Source organism: Acomys minous, assembly GCF_964271855.1.
Source record: "Acomys minous genome assembly, chromosome: 8".
NCBI classification, from domain to species: domain Eukaryota; kingdom Metazoa; phylum Chordata; class Mammalia; order Rodentia; family Muridae; genus Acomys; species Acomys minous.
This window is the reverse complement of record NC_140489.1, coordinates 82637590-82664576: the sequence shown is the minus strand read 5'-3', so window position 1 is coordinate 82664576 and position 26987 is coordinate 82637590. Positions and strand designations below refer to the sequence as shown.

The 26987-nt window shown below is 47.4% G+C and overlaps 1 protein-coding gene across 13 annotated transcripts in view; it reads left to right on the top strand.

Annotated features, from left to right (window-relative positions):
• The window catches only part of MYT1L (myelin transcription factor 1 like), a 403682-nt gene extending 381581 nt beyond the window's left edge, over positions 1–22101 (top strand). For 7 of the 13 annotated variants that reach the window (XM_084791226.1, XM_084791228.1, XM_084791224.1 and 4 more), the window contains 4 exons: positions 7640–7731; positions 11082–11191; positions 18815–18958; positions 19262–22101. In XM_084791226.1, the coding sequence (XP_084647352.1) occupies positions 7640–7731; positions 11082–11191; positions 18815–18958; positions 19262–19402 (487 nt within the window). In that variant the 3' untranslated portion in view covers positions 19403–22101. The remainder of the gene's footprint in view (positions 1–7639; positions 7732–11081; positions 11192–18814; positions 18959–19261) is intronic. The other 6 variants (XM_084791225.1, XM_084791229.1, XM_084791231.1 and 3 more) reach the window with 3 other exon arrangements.
• Positions 22102–26987: the final 4886 nt, after the last annotated feature.

Genomic DNA, 26987 nt, shown 5'->3' with positions numbered 1-26987 from the left:
AGAGATAACAAAATGCCATAAATATACTTCAGAAGACTGAATGAGTAGTTCAGGAGGGTTAGTAGCCAACTTCTAAAGAGTGCCTGAGGTGAGGGTGGTGAAAAACAAAAAACAGAGACCTGAGACATGAAAGAAAGAATATTACCAAAGTAATAAAGCAAGAAAGGTTTCCAGGGTGAGGATCCTAAGCCTGTCAGGGGAAAGACCTTGATGAGGAACCAGGAATGAGGAAAGACCCCCAGTCAGGCTTTCCCAGAGAAATGGCTCCCGGAGGTGACGTGGATGGGACCCTGGCAAGAAAGGGCTTCTTCCACCTGGCCTGGGAAGCTGGTACATCCAGCCAGGCTACACTGACACTATAATCTCAAGCTCAGTTCTCTCTCTGGGAACCTGTTTCTTCTCAAAGTCTGACATTGAACTTGCCCCTCTCCTCTGCTGAAATCAACTGATGTGGGTATTTGTCACTATAGATTCTTTACAATACACAGTGTTGTGTTAAACAGTGAACCACTGGAACCTGCAGCCTTTCCACACAGACACACAGAACTGTCACAAACAAAATCCAGGACAGGGAAGAGAGGAGAAAGAAGAGGGAAAGGGAAAGAGAGAGAGGAGAGGAGAGGGGAGGGGAGGGGAGGAGAGGGGAGGGGAGAGGAGGGGAGGGGAGGGGTTGAGAGAAGAAGAAGGGACAGGAAAGGAGAAGACATGAGTGGGAAAGGGAGTAGGAGAAGAGAGAGGAGGGGAAAGAGAATAGGAAAGGAGGAGAAGAAAGAAATGCAGAGGGGAGGAAAGGGAAGGGAGGGAAAGAAATGGGGAGGGGAGGGGAGGAGAGGAGAACCCTCATGCATTCTGGGTGACACTTTTCCTGTTTCCACTGAACCAGCCCAGCCCTGTCATCTCTCCAACCCTCAACATGCTTTCCCACACCAGCTTCTACTGCTCTCTAGCTTTCTCCCATAGCTCTTTGTGGGTGCTCTCTATGATACAGGCAGCAACACAAGCCTCAGCACACTGTCCTTAAATCCAGTGCCCTCAGCAGATAAGTCAGGTCTCTAGCCATCAGCCTCTGCATACCTCTGCAGCTACCTCTATCACTATCACTGACCATACCTGAACTCAAGGCTGCCCAACTCCACCTTAGCCACAGCTGCTCTTACCCAGCAACCAAGTATTCAAAGGTAAATATCTGCCAGACTTTCCATCTCTGTTTGGCCAAAGGTCAGATCCCAAGTTAGGGAGCTTACAGTTCACAGAGGTCTGGACTCCAGACCTACCAGGAACCCTGCCAAAATCATCTGTCACTCAGAAAAAGTGCAGACAGCCACAGAAGACAGAGGATGCAGGCTGGTGCTTATCACCTGTTGTAGCACGGCAGCTTGGAGGGATCTGTCAACCACTGCTGCTGCTGTCGTTAGGACCTCCTTTTATCTAGTGAGTGCTGTCGCACTTGGGGCTGCTACAGAAATACTGTTGGATGAATGTTAGATGAGGGTATGAAATCCAATGACCATACAGGGCTTCTTATTTTCTTAAGACTGGACCTCTCTCTGTAGCCCAGGCTGACATGGAATTGGATGAAGATCTGCCTACCTCATGTGTGACTATATCCAACTCCTAGCAAGGTTCTTGACACTCCCTTAGTGTTTCTGTGATCACTACCTCTCAGTAACTCCAACAATGATCTCTTAGGCAAGCACCAGCCTCATTGGTGTCCCCAAGATTTGGAAGGAATATTTGTTTATGAGATTGAGGAGGCTACCAGGGATTTCACCAACTGAAACAGCGAAGGCACAGGCAGCAGGAACTTGGTTCTGCGTGGTTGGTCACACAGCAAATTCTAAGTACATACCATACAAAACAGTGAAGGCTGCTGGAAGAGAGCTGGCCAACACAGAGACAATGGAGGCTGCCCCACCCCATCCTGGAAGCCTCTGGAGGTCTGAATCTAGGACTTCCTGGTTTGCCAAGCAGACGCCAGTGGACTCTCAGCCCATGCTTCCCAGTGAGTCGCTCTGCAGACGGCATCTCATCTTGTGATCATCTAAGGCAGAGGCACTGGTTGAATTTCACTTCCGCCCTTAAAGAGTCCATTCCAGCCCCTGAAGCCCTTCCTTCTCTTACTGTCTCCACCCAGACTGGACTCTAAACTTCATCTGGATAAGGAAAAGTCATGCATCTGACTCTGCTGCAACCCTGCTACCTTTCAAGGCTGTGTTAGGTAGCTGTCCTCAGAAGGGAAAGTGGGCTTTTCATGTTTGCCATGGCCCTGGCTAGAGCCGTGTATGGGAGTGGCCATGCCAGGATGTCTCTGCAGACACTGCATAGCTCCTACTAAAGTGCCCGAGGGAAACCCCATGAGGCCCCTAACATGGCAGAGAGAAGGTCTTCCCAATAGGTGTCATCACTCAGCAAGACCCCAGAGAGCTCCCAGAAGGCTGAGTCTCCCTTAGTGTAGTCAGGGAAACAAGCAACATCAACCAAGGCTCTTCTGGGTCTCTGAGCTGATCACTCAGTTGGTGCCACTTACAGGCATCCAGCCGTTCTGTTCCCCAGGTAGCCTGGCTGTCTGCCTGGCACAGAGGTACGTGAGGTTTCTCTCTCCCCACAGCTCTGGGGCTTCCTGTTTGGCATAGAACTGAAAACAAAAATCTTTCAAATTATGGATTAATAGGGATCACAGGGCTCCCTTCTGGTTGAGATGGAGAGAGGCAGGAACTCCATGGCGCTCTCCATTTTCTTGCCCTTCCTCACGGTGCTTCTCTCAGCTTGTTATTGATAGGGATGGAGCTGCAGTGTGGAGAAGCAGCACACCATGGCATGGTGTGTACCACATGCATGGTGTGCATTGTATGCTATGGAAAGCATGAGCTACTTCAGGAAGAATCAAAGGCAACTCAGCAAGGAGTCAAGTTACAACAGTGAACAGAGCACCTTGGGCTGTTTAGAAGACCGACTCCAAAGCCAACTCCTGCCTCCTGGGGACACCTGCTCTCTAACCTGTCTCCCTCACATCCATCGCTGCCTCCTATCTATAAAGTGAGCAGAGTGGACATGGTCAGGCAGCCTGAGTCTGAGTCACATGGTCTATCTAGACTTTCCTTCAGATCACATCTCTGTTCCTCACGGTCATATCCTGCCCACTTTGATCGTGGGCACATAGGTTGGTTTCCCTACCTGTATGCAGCTGAAGGCTCTCCAGGAGACTATTGTCCTGATAAAGACTGGAGGCCTTCTCTCCTCATTGTGCAGAGACTAAAACTCTTGCTGGATTCTGAAATGATGCCTGTTGCCAGATGTCTGGGACCCCAGGCAAGGAGGAATGTGGGAAATGGGCATTAACTATGAGTTGCCCAGAATCTCAGCATGACAACTGTACATCGAGGCTCAAAAGGCACCCATCTTTATTAGAGTGAGCTTCCACAGCAGACTAAGCTCCTTCACTCGGAACTTACCCTCCAGGGTAAGGAGGCTGGCTGGGTAACCCCCCACTACCATAGGGTTAGCCTGACCCACTGCCTCACAGAGGAGACCGCACGAGCAGCCGGCAGATGGCAGCATGCCCACAAGGAATCAGACTACACAGAGGGCTGAGCGGAGAAGCTCAGAGCTCACTTCCAGATTTGCCCTGTGAGGAGATGTGCTCATGACGTCGGAATGGCAGGAACCAAATGAGCTGGTTGAGCAGGAGGCAGCAGTCTTTGGGGTCTTCCTTTGTTCCCTGATTCAGCTTCCCAACCGTCCACCCCGGCCTGCCTCACCGTCCATATGTAGCACTGTTTTTGCCCCTCCCATCAGGCAAATTTATTCACTGATGACAGAGAAACAACATAAAAGTGCTATTTCTAGGCTTTATGTTCAGTTCGATGTGAGATGACATTTTTATTTCCCTTATGAATGTAAAAAGGAAAAGTTTGAGAGTCTGGGCAGTAAATACCTGAGAGCAAGACTGAAGCAGGTGGCCCAGAGTCCACCTGGCTTCCTCCTGACAACGCCAAAACAAGGAGCACTCACTGCCTTGAGCTAAGAAGTCTGGAGTAGCCTGGTGCAGTGCCTCCCCACCCCCCGCCACCACCTCCCGCCTGTAATCCTAGCACTCAGAGAGGCAGAGGCAGGCAGATCTCTGTGAGTTCGAGGCCAGCTTGGTCTACAAAGAGAATCCAGGACAGCCAAAACCACACAGAGAAACCCTGTCTTGAAAACCAAACCAAAACAACAACAAGAAAAATAAACAAAAAGGAAGTCTGGAGCTCTACTCAGGAGCCCTTGACCCAGATGATGGTAGAGCAGAGCTACTGGGCAGCATTTAATACTGGTTGTGGTAAAGCAATACAGGTCAGCCCTGGGAACTCACTGGAAAGGGGTTCTGTAGCCTCAGTTAGCGAAAACAGAAGAAACTAGGGACATCCTCATAAGTGGAACCCAGACCAGGTCCATTGAAAGCTGAATCTTGGGATAATGTCATCTGGTGTCATCTGTCCCTATCATTGACTATGTGCAATTTTTCTAATGTCTGTAATTCCGTGTGTGATGTGCTCTTGGTCTAGGACAGCCTGAAATGCACAGGTATGATGATGTCTGGGAATATGATCCCAGCCTGACCTAGGTGGAGACTTCCTGAAGCCCATGGTCCTATTTAATAGATAACTGGGTGTTGTTTTTTTTTTTAAAGTTGAGTAGTCAATACACATTGCTGGGGCAGAAAAACAAAACCAGAGAGCATCATGAGTATATGGGGGAGAGCAAAGGGGAGCCACCAGTGTGCAGAACCTTAAGCTGGCAGTGTGGATACTTAGGAAACACTGGTCTTAAGAAGCTGAAGCAATGATCCGAGGTCCCAGGACCATTGCACAGGATGTATGTGGTATGTTGGCCTCAGCCCAAGAAAAGGCCCTGCAGTTCCATTAAGGGATGCACATGGGCCCCATGGAGGGTGACTGTAAAAACAAGAGGAGGCTTAGGATTCATCCTGAGGCTGCAGCATGAGTCCACAGTAAGAAAGGGAGGCAGGCCTCCGGAACCCAGGACGCCACACTCTGGAGTCTTCTGTCCAGATTCCTGGCCTCTGAAAAGCTGTTGCAAGAATGGCCAGAGGCTTGCCTAGGAGAAGACAGTGAGTGTCATAATTTGGGAGACTCATGCTCTGTGGGGCTGGGCCAAGCCTGAGGCTGGAACAAGGTGCTATTCTGGGAAACACAGTCCTGGGAATGTCTGCAGGAGGCTTGGCTAGTTCCTCATGCCCATGCCCAACTTGCCATGGAACTGGGGATGGGTTCAGTTTACCCGTTTTTTGAAAACATCAGCACAGAAGCTCTCATTTCAGGCACCTGACTAACACAGGCTAATGCATCAATATGCAGAAGTTACTACACTCATCAGATAGTGTGCCCAGTTCTACTCTGATCTTAGTCTCCTCTCACAAGTAAGCCAGTCCAGACCTATACAGCACATGCCCTTTGATGCATCCTAGCCAACAGCTATTGGAGATTCTACAGATCACACTGTGGCTGAGGCCTCCTATCCCTGGGATGTTATACCTATCACAGTGGCATACTCCAACCATTACATACATGTTGTTGTCAAAGCTGTAGACTGCATCCCACCCCAGGCAAAGCTGGTCACATCTAACTAAGCTCAGCACTTATGATTATGTATAGAAATAATGCTGATAATGTAACTGTGAGCAGGCAACTACTGCAGAGGCTGCCTGTAGGAGACTTCTATTATTTCAGAGTGAGGCCCTTGTAATCATACAAAGAAAATCTGACTGGAAAGCAATTGTGGTGTCCCATGGCAATGTCCTCACCACCTCATGTTCATACAAGCACTTTGCTTGTACATACCATCTTATGTTGTATTTATCAAAACACACAAAGGGGCCAAGGGAATAGGACTGTGTCTGTTTTGTATGAACTGGCAGCAGCAGGTAAAGCCCCGTGTGGCTGACTTTTCAGGAGCAAAACAGGCCCAAAGCAGTCTCCTGCCTTCAAGCTTGGTAGCTGCAGACAGGCTCCCAGGAGGAAAAGCACTGGGCAGTGGACTTAGTCTGTTTATTTCCAGAAAGAGAGAAGTGTGCTTTGTTTCCTTATCTCCTTGGCTGGCCTTCAGCTCTTATAACCGAAACTCTTCTTGAATTCCGAATCCTTCTGCATCTACCTCCCAAGTGCTAGGATCATAGGAACATGCCACCATAACCATGCCCTCAGGGCGTGGGTCTTCACAAGTCTTCCACTGCTCTCCTTTCTATAGTAAAAGCCTGAAGATGTGGTTTTTACCAGGACTCTGGGAACTTCAGTTTCAGCACTCTACTGCTGTCAGACTTCAGAACTGCACTGTGGTCTATACATAGTGCAGGACATGGGCCTCTAGAGGAATCCTGACTAGGTACTGGCCTGTGACTGCCTGATGGGCTCCTCCTTTCCCAGTTGTACTGCCAGAGGAAGAGCCTGTGCTTTGATGGGTGTGAGGAAGCCCACCTACTCCATCCATGGGAAAGAGCTCTGCATAAAGGACATGCTGACTCCAGCAGACATGCAGCCAGAGAGCCCCTATGGGAAGGTCCCATCAGACATGTCCATTAAAATGCAATAAGGAGCTAGGGTGGAACTGGACTAGGCATGGTAATTGAAGACTCACACGAGAGGCATGTGTTTATTGCTGTGACCAAAAGCAACTGTTGGGAGCAAGGGTTTCTTTGGCTCACAGTCCAAAGGAAGCAGTCCACGGTGGCAGGGAAGGCATGATGGCAGCTGTTCAAGGCTGTTGAGGTGGGGCTGGTTCACATCTGGGAACATCAGGGTGCAGAGAAAGGGAATGCTAGCACCCAGCTTATTTCTTCCTTTTTAAACCCCTTTTATTTAGTCTAGAATCCTGGTAAATGGAAGGGTATTACCTACATTTGAAATGGTTCTTCCCTCCTCAGTTAACTCTCTGGAAATACCCTCAAAGACAAAACTAGAAGTGCAAGTTCTAGGCAGTTCCAGATGTACAGTGGTGATAATGCAGAGGAGCCATACAGCAGGGGCCGCATGAAAACCAGGCTGCACAGCTGCCTGAGTAACAAGTCTGGTTTCAGAAACATTGGTGACAATATTGTAGTTGACTTTTTACCTACTTTCATCCTAAATAGTTTGTGGGAGGATGAGACAAAGGGGGCTTTCTATGGGTAGTGGTAAAAAAAAAAAGCTGGGTAAACATTCTTACACTACTTTGTTTGCTTCTATGTGTTTGAAATCAGGTTGAACATAATTGTTGTGTAAGTTTGATGCTATTCATAAGAAGCAACTTTTAAAGGAATATAAAGGCTGCACATAAAGGAATATGCACCCATAAAGGCTGCAACAGTCCTGTGAGTTACATGGGGAGATTGTGTCCCCTTGCTTCACATCCCTGCTCTGGAGACCACACACCAGAGGCCACACTAACCATGCAGCCATGATCAGCCCATCAATGTGCTCATATACGTACAGGCCACGTTACGCTTGTATGTATGTGCTGGCACATGGCACCTTTGCTCTGAATTTCTCAGTATCCCTGGATAGCAGTTGAACTGATAAACACTCTGCGATACCTCATCTGTCACTGCAGGGCTTGGGCTCTGCTGAAGCCCATGGCTAACAATTATCTCTTGTCTTATCAACAGCTTGTCAGGATGTCCAAGAGCTACGTCAGCAATGAAGAAAGCAAAGCTGTCTGGAGAACAGATGTTGACTATCAAGCAGCGAGCCAGCAATGGTAACTACACCCTGGGGTCCCCAACACTTCTGCTGGTTACAGAGGTGGGACGTCACTGCATCTCAGCTCAGCATAGGCGACTTAGCCCACTGTTCTGAGACCACAGAAACAGAGATCATTATAGACCCCACCCGCATCCCATGTCCCAGGATCTTCAACACTCTGGTTCACCAGAAACCATGGCACTCCTTTCTTTCCTCTTTCTCTGGGCCCCCATCCCTAAGCCTGTAACCTAGGGGCAGCTCTACAGCACTAAGGACACAAGGCAAGGATGGCAGCCTCCTTCCTGCCCTCTCCTCTCCCAGCATCTTCAATAATGGATTGTCTTGAATTCATCTGCAAAATCCATCCCTTTCAAGAGTTCCTGTTGACTGCTCTGTATATGTATACAAAGTTTAGCAAGGAAAATCAGATGCCCTGGGAGGCTTCTGTAACCCACACTAACCTGTAGGTCTGAGACATGCCCCCACGGTCTATCCTTGTGACTGTTGGATTCCATATACATATTTCAGCTTGCAAGCTCAAAGTCAATGCTGTGACACTTTTGAAGTCATCTAGAGCCAAGTGTGGAGAGAAACAGCACCATAGTGCCAAAGACAGTCCCAGACAAAATGGATGGGTGCTCTGCCCTATTGTCTCAGGTCTCAACCTGTAAATGAGTTTCTTCTCAGGATATAGCTACTTGCTTTCTTTGTTATCTGCTGCTGATTTTCTTGTAGAAACAGGTCCCCAGGCATAGAGATGAAGCACTGCCTAATGTCCCTGAGAGCATGAAGCCATATGTCCCTTGCAGGGATTGTATGCGGATGCTTCCTTCAGGGAACGTTAAGGTGCTTCAGGATATGGGTTTGGTTTTGACCCATGGACTAAGAAGTGTTTATTCAAGAACACATAGAACAGGGCTAGGGAGATAGCTCAATGGGCCAAGTACCTGTTGTTCAAGCATGAGAACCCATATTTGGATCCCCAGAACCCAAGAGAAAAGCCAGTAGTAGCACATGCTCCTGTAACCCTGGAGCTGTGGGTTTAATTAAGAAGGAACACATAGAACATGTGAGCTGTTGAGAAGCTGATCAAAACCAGGATGTCAGAGGCTGGAAATGCTGTGTACATCTCCCCAAGACCCATGGCTCAGCACTTACTGGAGCTAGTTCCAATAAGAGACCTATGGCTCATCACTCACTAAGCTGGTTCCACTAAGAGACCTATAGCTCAGCACTCACTGGAGCTGGTTCCAATAAGAGACCTATGGCTCAGCACTCACTAAGCTGGTTCCAGTAAGAGATCCATGGCTCAGCACCCACTAAGCTCATTCCAGGAACCACTAAGCAGAACCTGCGAGTGAGATTAGCTAAGAGGTAGGGGCACCTTCGCCAAGAAGCTCTACCTATACTCTTGGCACTCAGAAGCCTGAGTCTCCCTGAAGCCAGAAAGGTAGACTCCCTGATTCCCTTTGCATAACATATCCTAACTGAGAGCTCTGGGTGCACTATAAATGTAGTGGCCATGACTGAGAGATCCTCACATCAAAGTGGTAGATCCACACTGTCATCCCAGTTCAGACCCCAGTCCTTAGGTTATAGGTCTGGTCAGTGGCTGTCTCCTCTAACCCTAGCTGAAGGCTGATTGCAATGTGCAGGTACATTGACTGTAGTCATGCCCTTTCTGTCTGCCATTACAGTGCATCTGCCTACAGAACCCTCTTCTCTGCCAGTGTCGGGTATAAATACTAAGGTCTGCCCCTTTGTTCTCCAGAGACATACCCCTATATGTGGTGCAAGCCTAGGGACGTGAGGTACTATGAGCCAGTGTCCTTTCTGCCTAACACCAAGCTCAGGGAAATGGAGATAAACTGTAGTCTCTGCTCTCCAGAAGGCCTGGAGCCTATCTGCATGCTCTCTCCTTGGAGCCCTAAGCAGTCAGCATAAAGAGCTTGCTTTGAGACACCTGCAGGCAATACTCCCCTCTCTCTTGCCCACAAAGAAGCCAAGTTCCTTGACATAAAGAAGATAGGCACTGAACACCATGCAGGCAGCACACACTGAGAAGGCACTTAGCACTGCGTCTTACAGACTAACCCTGATGCTAAGACAGGAGTCTCATGGTAGGTGGCTCTCAGTCTGCACCTACTGGATACTCATTAGTGCAGGAAGTAGCCATTGGACAAAGGTCAGTTTGAAGGAGAAGAGACTGAAGATGCTCCAGGGACAAACATGCATGTCCTAGAGTAGGGACAGCTCACCCTGGACAGCCTATCCAGACAGAGTGGGCAGCCAGCTCTCAGCTTCTAACTTCCATTCCTCAATCGGCAGCCCTGGTTTTTTTTTGCCCCCCCCCCTCTATTTTATAGTAAAACATTTTTGTTCTGTTTTGTTTTCTACCCACTAAAAGCAGAGGTTCTACCACTGTAGACATGTCTCCTTCCCTTCTTGTCTAGGACTCTTGGCCACATACTACCTCTCTTCCGCCAGGCATCACTGTATTTGGGGTGTCTCTGGCCTCCCTCTGGGCCCATCTGTCTGCAAAGGTTAAAAACAGATTCTGTAAGGCCTGGACTACTGCATACTTCCCCACTGGTCTGCAGAGGATCCTTTACTGGGGCAGGTGACCAATGCTACCCACAATCCCAAGACTGACATGTTTGAGGATAGTGGCTTCTGTGCTCCGTGTGTCTCCAGCCATGTAAAACAAAATAACCCCAATCAAGAGAACCCTGGTCATATTGATATTGGTGATGCAAAATTGTCAGCAGCAGAGCACAGCAGATCAGATATTGTAAATACCCTTTGTAAACACAGGTAGTTGGCCATGTGCCTGGCTTTGCCATGGCTGGCCTAGGGAGCCACCTAGGCCCTTGCATATTGGCAGTTGCTGGCCTGGACTTCTCATCCCAAGATAGTCAGGTTCATACCCTTCCCAACTTCTGAACAAGTCTAGGGTCAGATTCTCTTAGGGCTCATTATGGAAGCCTGACATGCTCAGGATGACAGAGCCAGAAATGAGCAGGGTAGGATGCTAAATGCAAGAAGTGATGGGGAATATAACTTGGTGAATCAAGGGTCAGCAAAGTACCTTTGGCCCAGAGTTAAAGGACCAAATCCTGAGGCTCTGAGCATTCAGCCTAGAACTCTATCAGTACCAGGGCTCTATCTACAAGGTCTTCCCTTTCTCTAGGTACCTTGGTGGTAAGGCAGGCAGGGGTGCAGAGATAAAGACATATAAGCTATGATTATAGTGACACAGCTCCCAAGAAAATTCAACTCCAAATGGAAAAAGAAGAGAAAACATCGTATCTCTGCTGAAGTGTTTTCAGGCACTAGGGCCCTAACATGATGATGTTTCCATTACAGGTATAGAAAACGATGAAGAAATCAAGCAGTTAGATGAAGAGATCAAGGAGCTTAATGAGTCCAATTCCCAGATGGAGGCTGACATGATCAAACTCAGAACTCAGGTAACAGTCTGTGAAGCCGCAATTCTCGCTCCAACGTGGCTCCCTGCTTCTTGTTCCTCAGTGGCTTCTGCTACTATTGAAAGAAAGTGTCCTCGTGTGCCTAAACTGGCATGGAGTTCCTGGAATCCTCCTGTTTCAGCTCTCAGAGCTCACAGGCGTATGCAGCATGCCTGGCTCCAGCTCTAGCTCTAGTGTGAAACTTTTCATTCTCGTTCTCACGTAGAGTCACAGTCCTTTTACTATTATTATTATTTTAATTTTTGTTTGTTTTGTTTTGGTTGGTTGTTTTTGGGGTTTGTTTGTTTGTTTGTTTGTTTAGTTTCTCTGTGTAGCCCTGCCTGTGTAGAACTCACAGACCGACCTTGAACTCACAGAGATCCTCCTGCCTCTGCCTCTCTGAGTGCTGGGATTGAGGGCGTGCGCCACCACACCCTGCAGTCTTACATCAATGTCCAACCAGACTTCTAATCCTGTGACAGTGCCTCAATTCCAGGGTTACCCATTCAGCCTCAGTTCCGGGTCTGTCGCGGGGCCTCAACTCTAGTTACAACAGGAAGCCTCTGTTCCAGTTGGAATGTGCGTTGTTGCTTAGAGAGGGGCCGAAAGCAGCTCCTGGAAGAGCTGTGGTTTCCTTGTTTTCCCAATTCTCCTGCTTCGTTCCCCTGCTGGGTGGCTTTGCCTTCTGCAGAATCGAGGCCATAGGTTGTCCACCTACCTATGTGTGCTTCTGTGTTCAATCAGATCCATTTGTGACTATCTGTTCCCAGAGGATCAGCTATTCTGTGAATGATGGAAGATGTGAGTTGTCTCTCAAGGTGCTTTAGGCCCTAGTGTTATTTGATTGTTTTGCATTATCTACTGTGATCCCAGAAGCTCCTAAGATTTCCGAGAAGCATTGCCTATTGCTTGGGTGTCCAAGCATGTGGCCTAATGGGAAGCTGAGCCTATATCTCTGTGTGAGTTCCCAGGGTTTCATGGCCAGCTAGGATGGTGGAGGGAAAACTTCTTGGAACACTCAGATGAGCATCTATATACAGAGGAGGCTTCTCGTCCCTTTGTGATAATCACTGCAGCACTCTCTGTGGCAAGTGTCACCATGGACACACATGTCACACATGATAGGCCATATGCACTCAGGTCCTGGGTGAAGCACTGTACCCCCATGGCTCCTTCATACTCTTAAGCTACACATTAACAGAGGATTTGAGGCAAACTAGAGATGGATTAAGGCTGAAATCACTTTTGTCAGGGTCACACTGGAACCAGGAATAAAGAAAGTCATAGCCAGTACTCAGGGCTGGGTTCCACCCAGATGACTGGAGTCCTGCTCAGGAAAAAGCCAGACTTAACTTTGGCAGAGAACTAGAGAGTAAAGCCTAGAAAGTAAAGGGGAGGGCTGGGTATGGTGGTGCACACCTTTAATCCCAGCATTTGGGAGGCAGAGGCAAGTGGATCTCTGTGAGTTCAAGGCCAGTCTGGTCTACAGAGGGAGTTCCAGGACAGCCAGGACTACAAGAGAAACCCTGTCTTGAAAAACAAACAAACAAAAAAGGAAAGAAAACAAAAGGTAAAGGGGAGGTATGTGTGAGCATTTGTGTGTCCCAGATACTTGCTCAATGACAGAAAACTCTCTGTGCTGTTCTGAGGGAGGTGCTGAGGGCTGTCATCCACAGTAGTCCATTTCTGTTGCTGATGCATGCAGTGCTAAAGAAGTGCATGGCGTAAAGAAAGCATGTCCAGCTTCACTCATGGTTTTGGAGATCCATGGTGACAACCTTCCTACTGAAAGAGTCCCCAGATGGTCTGGCCTGTCACACGGTGTGGGACAAAGGGGTGTGTGTGTGTGTGTGTGTGTGTGTGTGTGTGTGTGTGTGTGTGTGTTCATCCAACTGTGGGTCCACCCACCCTAATGACCTTTTCTCATACTAGTCAGCCACACAGGCTCCATTGCTAATGTCAATATCTGGATTAAGTTTCTCTCTCCTCACTCCTCACTGTAGGGTATTTGTTTGATTGTTGTTGTTGTTGTTTTTTTTTGGGTTGTTGTTGTTGTTGTTGTTGTTGTTTTCGAGACAGGGTTTCTCTGTGTAGCCTTGGCTGTCTTGGACTAACTTGTAGACCAGGCTGGCCTCGAACTCACAGTGATCCACTTCCCTCTACCTCCTGAGTACTAGGATTAAAGGCATGCACCACCACTGCCCGACTTCACTGTAACTTTTAAATGTCACCATGTGAAACCCGGGACACTCAAACCCCATCTAAACCATAGTACCTCCTCTAACCTGAGGCCACTGTTGTTAAGTATCCAATGTGCTCAGTTCACTGTCCACTGTAAAAATTCAACTTGAGCCTACCATTTGGTAATATACTTGAGCAGAGTTTCTGGTCTGTTCGCCAGCCTTTGAACCTATTCAAACTTGAGTCAAAGGTCCTGAGTACCCAGACACCTCTCTGGCTAGAAAAGTGACCAAAACCAGTACGTACTTTGCCCCAGTTCAGTTGTACTTAATGCAGCACAGGTATTAGGGCTCAAGGTGTGCTGGGCACACAGCTTGAGTCTCAGACCTTGAGTCTCGATCTAACAAGTTAAAGGTCAAGACATCTCATTCAGTTCAACCCAGTTCTCACCCGCTGTACATAAGTCTTAACTGCTTATACAGTGACTCAAGCAGAGCACTACAAAAATGAGCTGGGCACATCTGCTACATATCTGTAGGGGTCTAGTTCCAGCCCATGGAAGTTCTTTGCTTGGTGGTTCAGTCTGTGAGCCACCGTGGGCCCAGCTCAGTTTACTCTGTAGGTCTTCTTGTGGTGTCCTTGAACCCTCTGGCTCCCTCAATGCCCCCTCCTGCTCTTCCACAAGACTCTCTGAGTTCAGCCTATTGTTTGGCTGTGGAATTCTGCATCTGTTTCCATCAGCTGCTGCATGAAGCCTCTCAGAAGACGGTTCTGCTAGGCTCCTATGTCATCGTGTGGGTTCCCTAACAATGGGAGTCACAGCCATCTCTGACTCTGGTGCCTGCCTTTGGATCCCTTTCCCCTAGCTGGGCTGTCTTGTCAGCCCTCAGTGAGAGAAGATACACTTAGTCCCGCTGTGACTTGAGGTGCCAGGATGGATTGGTACCTCTTGGGGTCTTCCCCTTCTCTGAGAAAAAGGAGAAGGGAGAGTGGGGTGCATGAGGGCGAGGCTGGGAGGAGAGGAGGGAGGGTGCTGGGATCAGGCTGTATAGTGATTATATAAATAAAAATTTATAAAAATGGGCTGAGCACACTTTAGACTAAGGGAAACAGAAATTGAATATATACCCAAGGAATCAGAAAGAGGAGACTAAGACTCATGGGACAAGGCATCGGAGGAAAGTGACGTGGGTATCAGCTACCCCTAGGTGGTTGTAAGATGGCCCGGGAGAAAGGGAGGAGGCCATGGGTGATAGGAACAGGATATTTTAGCACAGAAAATGCAGGAGCAGAAGGAAGAGAGTTCAGATTACAGCCTGCAAAGAACTAGTCCCCTGTGGCCACCAGTTGGGCTTAGCAGTTTTGTTGTACATGGATAAGAGCAAGAGATGCTAGAAAGTGAGAGAAAGGAATCATGTGTTCAGACCAGATTGCTGATGAGAAATTACCTGACATCTGGCCCTGTCCTTTCCAGCATTGCCTCTGCTAAACTGGCAGGGGTCAACCCTGCAGCTGGTCTTCAGCTGCTGTGTTTCTGCGCTGCTCATCAGAGTGTGGTTTATTCTCTCTGTGACCTAAAATTCTCTACATTCTTTAAGACTCATTCTTAGTCTAAAACCCAATCAACTCTCTCAATCCCACCCCAGTCTCATGTGGTGGGAGACAGCGGAGGAGTACTCTGCTATGGAACATTCCTCAAGTCTCTTTCCTTCAGTGACCCCGTACTGGGTACATGTCCCTGTTTTGAGCATCTTCTGCACATGTCTATGAAGTGTGTCTCACTGGCCGTGTACCTCAGCTGCCAGGAATCCTTGAACAAAGGGAGTTGGCTTCTGGACCCCTCAGCCTTTGTCATAGCAGTTCTATTCCAGGTGAAAGCAGCATGAGACTCCTGGCTGCAGCCATATAGCGCTATTCAGTACCATGTGTGAGTTAAACACTCTGAATGCATCACAAGATGATATCATCCTTTGGGGTTTACAGTAACCATTGAAACAAGAAAAAGAAAAAGAGGCTCACATGTCTCTCAGAACTGGGCCTTGAACTGTCTTTGATCTCTGTAACTCCTTCTGACAGAGACCATCATGGAAAACATTTAAGCCCAGAGGCAGATGGAGCCAGGCAGGCAGACATGAGATTTGCTCAGGAGGAATAGATTTGGGGTGTATGCTCATCCTTTGAAGACCTTCATCCTGGCTTAAAGCTGCCCCAATCCTCATGACCTCCTATCATGATCACAGAGGACTGGAGGAGTCCCAGAGCTCAGATCCATGCTCTTTAGGGAAGAGGCAATATTCTTCCCTGAGGTCCCAGCCAAGCCCGTTCTGACCCAGCCCTCAACCTGCAGCCTGGCTCTGAAGGGGGTACAGACACTCCACATGCCTGAGCCTGGGGTTGGGATCAAGATGCCCTCCATATACTCTCCCCATAGCACTATGACTCTGAGATTGGCCACACTGTGCTCAGTAGCTTTGACACCTTCAGTGGAATTAAGCACCATAGGAAAACAGATATCTTGTAGCCAGTGTACATAGAGGCTCCTGCTTACCCAAAAAAAAAAAAAAAAAAAAAAAAAAAAAAAAAAAAAAAAAAACACAAGGAAACCTGAAAAATTAGGAAAACAACTAGAGGAAGGAAGGCTAATAGTCTGAGTGCACTCCCAGAGTCACAGTACCTTAACATGGGCCTCAAGTGTGTGGATCTGAGTTCACAGGAGAAACTGAGTTCAAGGCCCACTTTGAAGTTGAAAAGTCAGGAGGAAGGAGGCCAGCTTGTGAGACTTAGAGGTACCCACAATTCTATGTCTGTGTGCCCAGACACCCCTAAAATGCCCATTCACTCTTCTGAATAGTCCGGGTACCCCTCTAAATGGCCCGAGTGTGCATCTAAATGGCCTGGGGATGGTTGGGTTAGTCCACACCTGGAAATTGAAACTTTTAGGCCATGGGTGCAGCTTGAGCTCCTTTCTGATTGGACCTGTGCTAGACCTGCCCACAATCCCCATAGTTCCTTGCACTGCTTAGTGCCACTTACACATAAGAGGTGTTTATCTTGAGTACAGTGTAGCTCAAGCCTCTATAGGTTCTTCTCAGTGGTGTGCTTCAGACAGCTCCTGGAAGTGATGGGGCATCTTTGGCTGGAAAGATACATTAGCCACCGTTAGTCATGTGAGTGGGAAATGCATGTTGGAGGGGAAACTTGGCTGAAGTAGCCCTGTGAGTGCTGGTGGGTGTAGTCAGGCACAGACAGAGGCTTGGCCCACTCAAGTTGCTCTGACCATTCCTATGAAGTCAGGCTGCCTGATGTAAACTCACTGGACAGCAGAGAGAAAGCCAACACAGAGAGAAGCGGTGCTAGAGCCCTGCAGAGGTTTCCTGGGGGTGGAGGGCCACCAAAGCACAACTATGTGGGGCTGGATCCGGATGACCTATGGGGCCAGTAGTCAAAATAATTGCCTGTCCAACAGAGAAGCCACAATATCCATTTAAGGCACTACCAGGGTTACTGTCTACCCCTTCTCTTCTCTCCCCTTCTACTCTGCCTCCTGCCTGAAATGTTTGGCAGCTCTGGCCACCTGCCTCCTCCTTGAATTGTATTTTATTCCCAGAAATCATGCTTTTAGGAACAGTTACCTGGAATGCAGGAAGCCTTGGGTTCCATGCCTATTACCCCACTAAATGTATATAGTTAGTTCCATGCCTATCACCACACTAATCTTATATAATCACACCTGGTTCTAATACTGGCACTTGGGAGGGAAAGGCAGGCAAATCAGTGATTCAAAGTTCTCCTCAGCTACATGGCAAGTTTGAAGCTAGCTTGGCTACATGAGACCCTGTGTCAAAAGAGAAAAGAAGAGTTGGGGGAGATGGAAGGACCCTGACCAGATCCATATTCCCTTTACTTCTAATAGCCCATCAGTCTACACTGGCTCTAAGAATCCAGCTGACTGGAAAAACTCATCTCCAGCTGTGGGTCCAAGGTTAGCTGCCTCTGGGACTCCTTCCTAGTGATGACTCACACATTCACTTCTGGGCCTGGGAGGTGTCACAGGTATAGTGTCTTAGTCAGTGTTCTATTGCTGTGAAGACATACCACAACCATGGCAACTCTTACAAAGAAAAGCATTTAATTGGGGTCTTGCTTAGAGTTTCAGAGGATCAGTCCATTGTATTATGCCAAGAGCATGCTATCAGGCATGGCAGGCATGGTGCTACAGGATTAGTTAAGAGCTACATCTTGATCCACAGTCTGGGGAGTGGGGGTGAGGACAGAATCAGAGGAGAGGAGAGAAGAGGAGAGGAGAAACGGGGCCTGGCAAAGGCTTTTGAAACCTCAAACCCCTGCGACAAACTTCTAACAAGGCCACACTACTCCAACAAGGCAACACCTCCCAATCCTTCTCAAGCATTGCCCCTCCCTAGTGACTAAGCATTCACTACTATACGAGCCTATTTGGGGCCACTCGTAGGCAAACCACCACTAATGAAAACATTAATTTGACAGTAAAAAAAATTCTAGAATGTAACCAGGGAATACAGAGGAGGAAAGCCTATGGCTTCAAGAGGTCCCCCGAGTAGGACAAAAGGAACATGTTCCTTCCATGAAGAAGTCCCACTAACACTGCTGCTCTGCTGAAAACCTCTAAGGATGCCATAGGCCCTGATGATAGCTGAGAAGTGAGAGCCTGGAACTTAAACGAAGAGCAGTTAAAGGACAAGAAGAAAATGAGGAAAGTAAAGAGTATGTGAAAGAAGACTAAAGACTCCAGCTCTCCCAGACTTCTTCAAACAGTAGTTCTCAGCCTGTGGGTCACAACCTCTTTGGGATTGTGTGGATTGAGTGGCCCTTTTTACAGGGGTTGCCTAGACCATCAGAAAACAGATATTTACATTATGATTTATAACAGTAGTAAATTAGAGTTATGAAGTAGCAACAAGAGTAATTTCATGGTTAGAGGTCACTACAGCATGAGGAACTGTATTAAAGGGTCCCAGCATTAGGAAGGTTGAGAGCCAGTGTCTTAGAAGAAGGAATATGAGCCAAGAAACGAGTACACCACCTGCATACACCCACGACACGGACGCAGACACAGAGTATTTGTCACAGCAGACCGTAACACCACAAAGGGAAGTGAACATCCCCAATTCTAGAGAACCAACGTGATTCCCCACAGGACAGCAGGGACAGATGGGGCAGATGAGAGTATCCAAGCATCCAGACTTGAGAACATTCAATACAGGGAGAACAAGCAGTCACTCAGGCCACCTCCATGGTGGCTGTGGCAAGCACCATGTGTTCAAGTGTACTGAATCAAAGGCACAAGTTCAGGTCCCCAAGATGCAGCCTCTGTGCTTGAGCAGGAAGCATCTGTCCCTTGTCCTTACAGGCAGCGTGCATGCTCCCAGCAACCTGCCTCATGTTACATGTCACCCAACTGTGTGATTTCAGATCACCACAATGGAGAGCAACCTGAAGACGATTGAAGAGGAGAACAAAGTCATTGAGCAGCAGAATGAGTCCCTCCTGCACGAGCTGGCCAACCTGAGCCAGTCCCTGATCCACAGCCTTGCCAACATCCAGCTGCCTCACATGGTAAGTGACTGAGCGCAGGTGAGCGCCACGGAGCCTCCGCAGTCCACCTCACTGAGTAGATGTCTGTGTCCATTGTCCATGGTCCTTCAGCTTTTGGTTGTTTTTGGTCACCACCCTGAAACCATACCGTTAAGTGCTAGAAACATTGGTGGGGCTGATCGTATAGCATTAAGTGTGCTCTGAGGAGGCCTGTTAAGTATTTTGGAAACAGTGGCTCTATGCTATGATACTGTTTTATGCTTTTGTGAATATACTATTCAGAAAATAAAAGTTGTATATGAACTACTATTTAATATCTCGTAGGATCCAATCAATGAACAAAATTTTGATGCTTACGTGACTACTTTGACGGAAATGTATACAAATCAAGATCGTTATCAGAGTCCAGAAAATAAAGCCCTACTGGAAAATATAAAGCAGGCTGTGAGAGGAATTCAGGTCTGAACAGCTGCTGTAGTGGTGACTCATGCTTAAAAAGGATGCCTCTTGTTTCTTGCTGCTGTAACTTACCAGAAAGTGTTATATATTTATTTCTGTCGGAACAGTGTTATGCTACAAGACTTCATAATGGTTTTGTGTGCTCCCGAGATAGTACCTGCAGACTAGTTTTGGATACATTCACATTTTGTACGTTTTCATATAAGCTGACATAGTGTGATTTGCCATGTAATGTTTATAGCTGCTGCTGTCTGCGCATTGGGGGTCTCTATATTTCTGAAGAGGTAAGCTGATCAAAATAAATAGAGTGTAAATTCTTTTTAATGCTTTAGTGATTAAATGTTTTAGTATTTTGAACTGAAATGGACAAAAAGAAAAAGGAAAAATAGCAGGTTTGAATGACCACTTTGTGGCCTCATGGCCACTTTTAGACATTATCATTTTGCCTCAGGTTGGAGGACTTTGTGGAATTTAAGAAATACATTTTGTGTGCATATTGTTTCATAGCAAGAATTGGTTGCAAAAAAAATGCTTTATTTTTGAACAATGCTTGGAAATATTATGTGACTTTTTTGTTTGTTTGTTTTAGGAGGATGGTGTATGGTGGGGGCAATAAATGAGGTTTTTTGCATTCCAAGGAAATGGCATATGGATTAACTATAAGAAATGAAATAAGTAATTTATTGTAAGACAACATCAAGCCATGGAAACTTGGCAGAAGATTCAAAGCAGCTTAAACAGCACTTTTAATTAACTCCTAAACATTACATGGTGGGACTGTGGAGACTCCGTTAAGACAGGAGCTTGTCAGAGGTGGACAACATGAAGATTTCCTTTGCGTTTCAGTAACGTTTGGAGCACCCTTCTCTTATTTCTCCTAGACCCCGTGCCCCTCTGAACTGTTGCCACAATATAGCTTACCTAGCAGAAGCTGATTGTTTTTCAATTTGAGCAGAAAGGTAATTTAAGAATTTATCTCCCCTTTTCACTTTCAAAAATCATCATCATACGTTATTCTTGTTTCACATCTGAGGATGAAGGCTAACGGCTGTGATTGCCCTGGTTACGGGATGGGATTCTCTGCTGGGCGGGTGGGAAAGCAGCTCTATCCTTCCCTCCCCCTCCCTGCCCCAACTCTGACTTTGAATAAGCCTTGGTCCTATCCAGAACACTCTGGACACCGAGGCCAAGGACGTTCACACTCTGCCCTCGCTGGGTCCAGCCGACTCCAGCATCTGCACAGCCTTGTTTGGTTAATGGTGACCTAACCTGAGAAAGAATGCAATCAGATTTTAAAGTAACTAAATATACTTCGGCACTTTTTGCTTTAAACTAGATCATCTTAGACTTGTTGATACCTTCGAAATTTGATGGTTTCATCCCAAATGACTGCACTATATGTATGCATACGGCCACTTTTGATTGCTGTGCCCCTTCTAAGTAGTCTTTGACAATGTGTTGTGTTCCCCGATGTCGACTTGATTTCCTTTTGGTAGCATCTCTCTCTTCCATGTCTTGATGTTATGCAGGAAGTACAAAAGTACTTTAAAATTTTGTTATGAAATAAAAAAAAAAGGATGGGTTTTGTAAAAATAAAAAAAAATATTTTTAGCAGAACAGGACTTACAGGGTCATTGTCCCCACAATGTGCCAGTCGGCTCTTTGCACTCGCCTTGTCCTATATATCCGTACGGAGGTGTGCAATCCTGTGTCAGTCGCCTTGTGACACTGAAGTGGATGAGTTATAGAGGAGGCCCTCAAGGCTGACCCAATACGGTTACTAAGGGAGACTACAGGGATCTCACGACAAATATTCTGATACAATACTCAACCTCGGTATATATATGTATGTGTAAATATAAGAATATCCCAGCGGCACTTTATACTGTTCACTGTACAAAAGCTTACAGTTTTCCACAAGGACTTTAATACCTAGCTGGGGAAAAGATTATGTAATTACTTGGGGCTCTGCAGGACCTTCTCTGTCCAGCGCCCCCTTTCTGTTGTGCGATTAGTTGTAGCTGCCATGCTCAGAATTGCCTTTTTGAGAGCTGAAGCAAGGTGCTTACTGTCACCTGATGCCATACACATGGTCCCAGGCCCTCACTCGGGGCAGGGTGGGGCCTCTGTTCATAGCGGCACATGCATTTCCCCACCGCGTCTTGTCTGCAGCTTCTTGGCCAATGTAGTAATGCTTTTAGTAGAGTAATAGGTAGTATCAGTTTGGATTCTTATTGTTATCACCTATGTACAATGGAGAGGGGTTCTAAGCACAAACCTGCTGCTCATGTAACGTTGGTACATAATATCAAATCAAAAGTTATCTGTGACTATATATAGGGATCACACAGTGTCACATGTTAGAATGCTGACCTTCCACATGGGGTTATTGTGAGTCATCAGAGCATATTTATTATAACTTATTGTTCATATTCATTTCTAAGTTAATTTAAGTAATCATTTATTAAGACAGAATTTTGTATAAACTATTTATTGTGCTCTCTGTGGAACTGAAGTTTGATTTATTTTTGTACTACACGGCATGGGTTTGTTGACACTTTAATTTTGCTATAAATGTGTGGAATCACAAGTTGCTGTGATACTTCATTTTTAAATTGTGAACTTTGTACAAACTTTGTCATGCTGATGTGAACACATCTTACTCTGAATAAAAAGGTGTTGCCACGTTTGTAGCACGAAGGATCTCTATTGGGTCTGAGTCTTCACTGGAGCCTGGAGTGCCATCCTGGCTCCTGGAACCCACGCCCCAGGTCTCTTGCTTTGGGCTCAGCACTGAGGGTTTGGGCTGGAACTTGGGGCACGCGTAGATGGATATGAATCCTCAGGCATCCTGCTTGCTGTGCTTCCCAGAAGGACAATTTTGCCTTGTTTACTGTTGCTCCTGTCCCTTACTCTGCCCCAGCTGAGAGCCAGCCTGAGCACTTGAGGTGGCTTAGGTGCAGATGTCCCTTAGCAGCTTGGCATCCTTCTGCAGCTCTCACCCTGGGAATGCCCTGCTGCCGGTGGACACAGGCCGTGTCCAGAATGCCCACTTGGGACTGCAGCGGCCTTCACAGGTTTTCCTTACCTAGAATACAGCCTGTGATCACAGGCACCTGCTCTGTCCACTTTGAATATAATAGATAAAATAGATACAGATAAAAAAATAGGAAAATAATAATCCCAAAATCCTATGATAGAGAAATGAGTGAACAGTTCTGAGAAATGCACTTTGCAGAGCATCAGAACAGGGATACAGCATCAGCTATGATGAAGGAAGTCAAGGGTAAGTGACCAGAACCCAGGAGGGCAGAGTCAGGTAGGCTGAGGGCATGCAGGAACTCAGAGTCAGAGCCCAGGGTTGGGGTAGGCTGGAGACACATAGAGAGCCCAGACGCAAAGCACAGCTTGAGCAGAAAGATAAGGCAGGAAAATACTCCCAGGCCACTGCCCCAGGAAAATCAGAAGAAGAGGGTTCTTTGGAGGATCATTGCTCCCAGGACAGTACCTCTGTGTAGGCCAGCACAGGCAGGATTAACAGTGAGGAGTGCTACCCTTTACTTGTGTCACAGAGCTCTTTGTCTGAAACTTCCCAGTTTTCCCAGACTTCCCAGTCTCAAGGAGAAGGGCTTGATCATGTATTTCTCACCATGAATAGAAAATTTGATTAAAAAAATTTTTTTTGTCTCTGTGTATCTCATTCTGTAGACCAGGCTGGCCTCAAACTCAGAGATCTGCCTGCCTTGGGGGCTCCCAAGTGCTGGGATTAATGGCATGTGCCACCATTGCCTGGCTTGAAAAAAATCGATTTTTATAAGCACAATACCTAAGCACAAGAATTGGGGCTGATGAGGGAAGAAGCCGTGGTCTGTGGCCACAGCAGATGCCTGGAGTGCCAAAGAACAGCATCGCATCGTAGTGTCCCTTCCTCCACAGGATGCAGGACATGGCATGGCAGGGCAATAGGCCATGGGCAATAGGCACTCACCAACAGGGGGTCCTACTGAGTGCCTAGCCACACCTCCTTGGCCACTCTCATCACTGGATGTGGCAGCACCCTTTCCCAGGCCCACAGCACAGCCAGAACTGAGCTTCTCTTCTGTACACACTGACCTTATACTCTGGCAGCAGGACACACCTCTTGCCTGCCTCCTCCCAGTTGATATCCAGACAGACAGACAGACACTGTGGTGCTTGAACTCAGTGAGATTATACAGAGGAGCCAGGGTCTCAACCAACATGCAATTTAAATATGTGCCAAGGATTACATTTTATCTATCTCAAGTGCACCTTCTCCCTCTCCCTCTCCCTGGCCCCTTTCTCTCATACACACACACACACACACACACAGAGAGAGAGAGAGAGAGAGAGAGAGAGAGAGAGAGAGAGAGAGAGAGAGAGAGAGAGAGAGGAGTCACCAAGGCAACTCTGAGCAAAGTGAGGACAGGACAAGGATCAGGTATATCCAGTGCACAGTAGACACAGCGGACAAACCTACCGCCCTTTTGGGCTCATTGAATTCTGACCCATCCCTATTTCAAAGGTCTCCAAACTCTGAGGGCTCCATTTCCCACTCTATAGTATTGCTTCTCTCATTTATGTTGCCTCAAGTCATTTTTCTTCAGCAAGGCAAGGTAAGAAAACAAAGAATAAGTGAGTATCAACAAAATCAGTGGGTTACCTGGGGGAGGCTTATGGATGGAGAATATCTTTTAAAAGAGGGAAACAGGAGGGAAGAGACGAGCATGGGATTGCAAATCAGTCACTTCCCAGGACCTAGGAAATGGCATGGTCTCAGGTAAGTCACAGCCATCTTATCTTTGTCCTGCTAGGGACTCAGTGATGCTGGGAAGGAGAGATGTGCCCCATAGGCCCTTGTATTTGAATGCATGCTCCCAGGTAGTGGAGTCGTTCGGGGAGGCTGTGAAACCTTTGGCAGGTGGATCCTTGGTAGAGGAAGTGTGTCACTGGGCTTGGGCTTTGAGAGTTCACAGTCTCACCCCACTTCCAGTTTGTTCTCTCTGCCTCATGTTTTCAGTTGAAGATGTGTTTGCCCAGCTTCTTGCTTTTGCTGCCTGCTGCTGTACCTCTGTGACCAGGACAGACTCCGCTACTAGAAGCAGTAAGTCCAAATCAGTTTGTTCTTTCATGAAGTGTTGTTGGTTGTGGTGTTTTATCACAGCAACAGATAAGTAATGAATGCAGGGTCTGGGTTTGCTCTGACCTCAGGTTCCTACAGTTTGTCCACTTGAGCCCCAAACATTGTGTCCCCTGGTGGCAGTCCACCCTGCATGGTGGTCAGCAGAAATCAGAAGAACTAAGGCTGCTCGTAGGTGCTGGCCACAGCGACAAAGCGAACAGAAGCTTCAGCAACTGTTTTGGCTAAGGTTCAGAGTAATTTTTTAAAAATTCTGTTCATGTATGTACAAGCAACAGATGCTAAAACAATTTTTCGTCTAATATTTGGAGGGAGGCACAAAAACACCTCTAAAACCATGTGGGGAGTGGGCTCGGAAAAGATCTTACTAAGTTCCCAAGTCATCAACACAAACTGGGACTTTCCACAGTCACCTTAGAGTAGGGTCCTCTGGGCCCCAGAGCAACAGTCACCCACAAAGTCAGGTTTGCAGAGGCACATCTGATAGTGGCCTGCTTCTTAGAAAATATCCCAGGAGAGAACCCTGGGCAGGGGACCATGTTCCTCCCTCTATACTTTCCCGCAGTAGAGCAGATAGTGGAGTAAGGTTGCAGAAGTGGAGTAAACAGAGTGTCACTGCCTTGCTCCCCCCTCCACTCAAATGACCCATGACAGAGACACAGCTCAAAATACTGAAACTGAAGTGAATGCATTTAAGCACAGGCTGAGGCCCCACCTGTCAGGAAAGGATAAGGACAGCCTTGCCCCAAGTCCACCTTAGCATGGAGGATAGCCAGCAGTGGTCTGGGAGGGCACTGGCTTCATTAAGGAAAGATTCAATGCAACTGCTTGAACTTGGGCTTCCCAGCAGAACTCAAAGGTGATTCTGCACTTTACCGGCTCCCAACCCTGTCCTGGGCCCATGCCACTCTCAGGGTTCAAAACCTTGGTAGACCGGGAAGGCCATTTCCCAAAGTGACTTGAGAAAAAGCTCCAGAGTGGAAGCTATTGGAGACCCAGGGTGGGAACAGACAAACGCTGTATGTTTGGAAGCACTGGAGCCTGGGTCTGGCATTGTCACTGCTTCAGAAGGGCTGGAGCACGGGAGCAGCGGAAGTGCCTTCAGGAAGGGGAGGTTCCAGCTGAGCTGATGGCAGCTGCTAGCCTCCAGAAGATAGGAATGGCCCTAGGTTTCATCCCCAGCAATGCATGAACTGGATGTGTTGGTGCATGCCTGTAATCCCAGAACTCAGGACCTAGAGGCAGGCCGATCATATGTTAAAGGTCATATGTAGGTATATAGTGCATTCAGGGTCAGCTTGAGCTAGAGATGTGGTAGAAGGGCACAGAAAGAGAAAGGGAATGGGAAAAAAGAAAAGGGGGTACAGAGAAATAGGAGGGAAGGGAAGGGAAGGGAAGGGAAGGAACTGGACATTTAGGTTAGGTTAGGTTACTCAGTTCCTTAAAGTCTACAGTGTAACTGAAGAAAAACCAAAACCATACATATGGCTACTGCTAAGACTCTTGAGAAACTCATAGTAAGCCTACTCTCTTTAGAAGCCTACAAGCGCACTTGGGTGTGTATCATCCTTTCCCCCAAGCACCCCTCGTTTTGGTAATGCTTGTACCTAAATATATGTTAAAATATTGTCATAACAAATTCCAGTTCTTCATTGACTTTTTCTAAAAAGAAATACAAAACAAAATAAACAAGCAAAAAACACATAAAAATGGAAAAGAAAAAAGTTCTGGCTTTCAGAAAAAAAGCCCTTGGGCTGCTCCAGGGGGCAGCATGGAGCTGTCTCTAGCTCCCAGGCTCTTGGCCCAGAAGCTGAGGCATACTAGCTCATAACTGACAGCTGCCTGACCAGGGTGCTGGAGGGGACCAGCTAGGGAACAAAGCTGGAAGGCAGATAGTGATAGCAGCAGGGCTGGGACTCTGAGTTGTAGTGAGTCTGGTCTGCCGTTGGAAAAGGAGAGATAGTGGGTGTCCTTTCTCGTCTACCCCAAACCCACTGACTCTCAGAGAGGAAGTGAGTTTAACCAGCACATCAGGTAAGTCTCACCTTTTGCTACAGTATGTGTTTGAGAAATATTCTGCGGAGGATGCAGGGATGGGGGCCCTGAGCCAGGGATCGTAGCTAGCTAGTGAGAGTGGAGCTTGGGGTAGGGAAGTGGTGGTGGTTATAAACAGAGTGGTAGACACACCGCTAGTGGGGAGCAAGCAGAGACCACAGCCAGTGGAAAGAGATACAGATCTGCTCTCAGGACACACAACCAAGCCAGCCCATGGTAGTACAAAGATGCAGGGAAATACCTCAATTGTGACAGAAGATTCTGTGGCTGGAGCTCAGAAGTAGGTGGCACCAAGTGCTGTGAATGCAGAAGCCAGAGGTGGCTTAAGGCTAGCTGCTAATGAAGAGAGGGAAGGAAGCTTGGGGTGTGTGTGTGTGT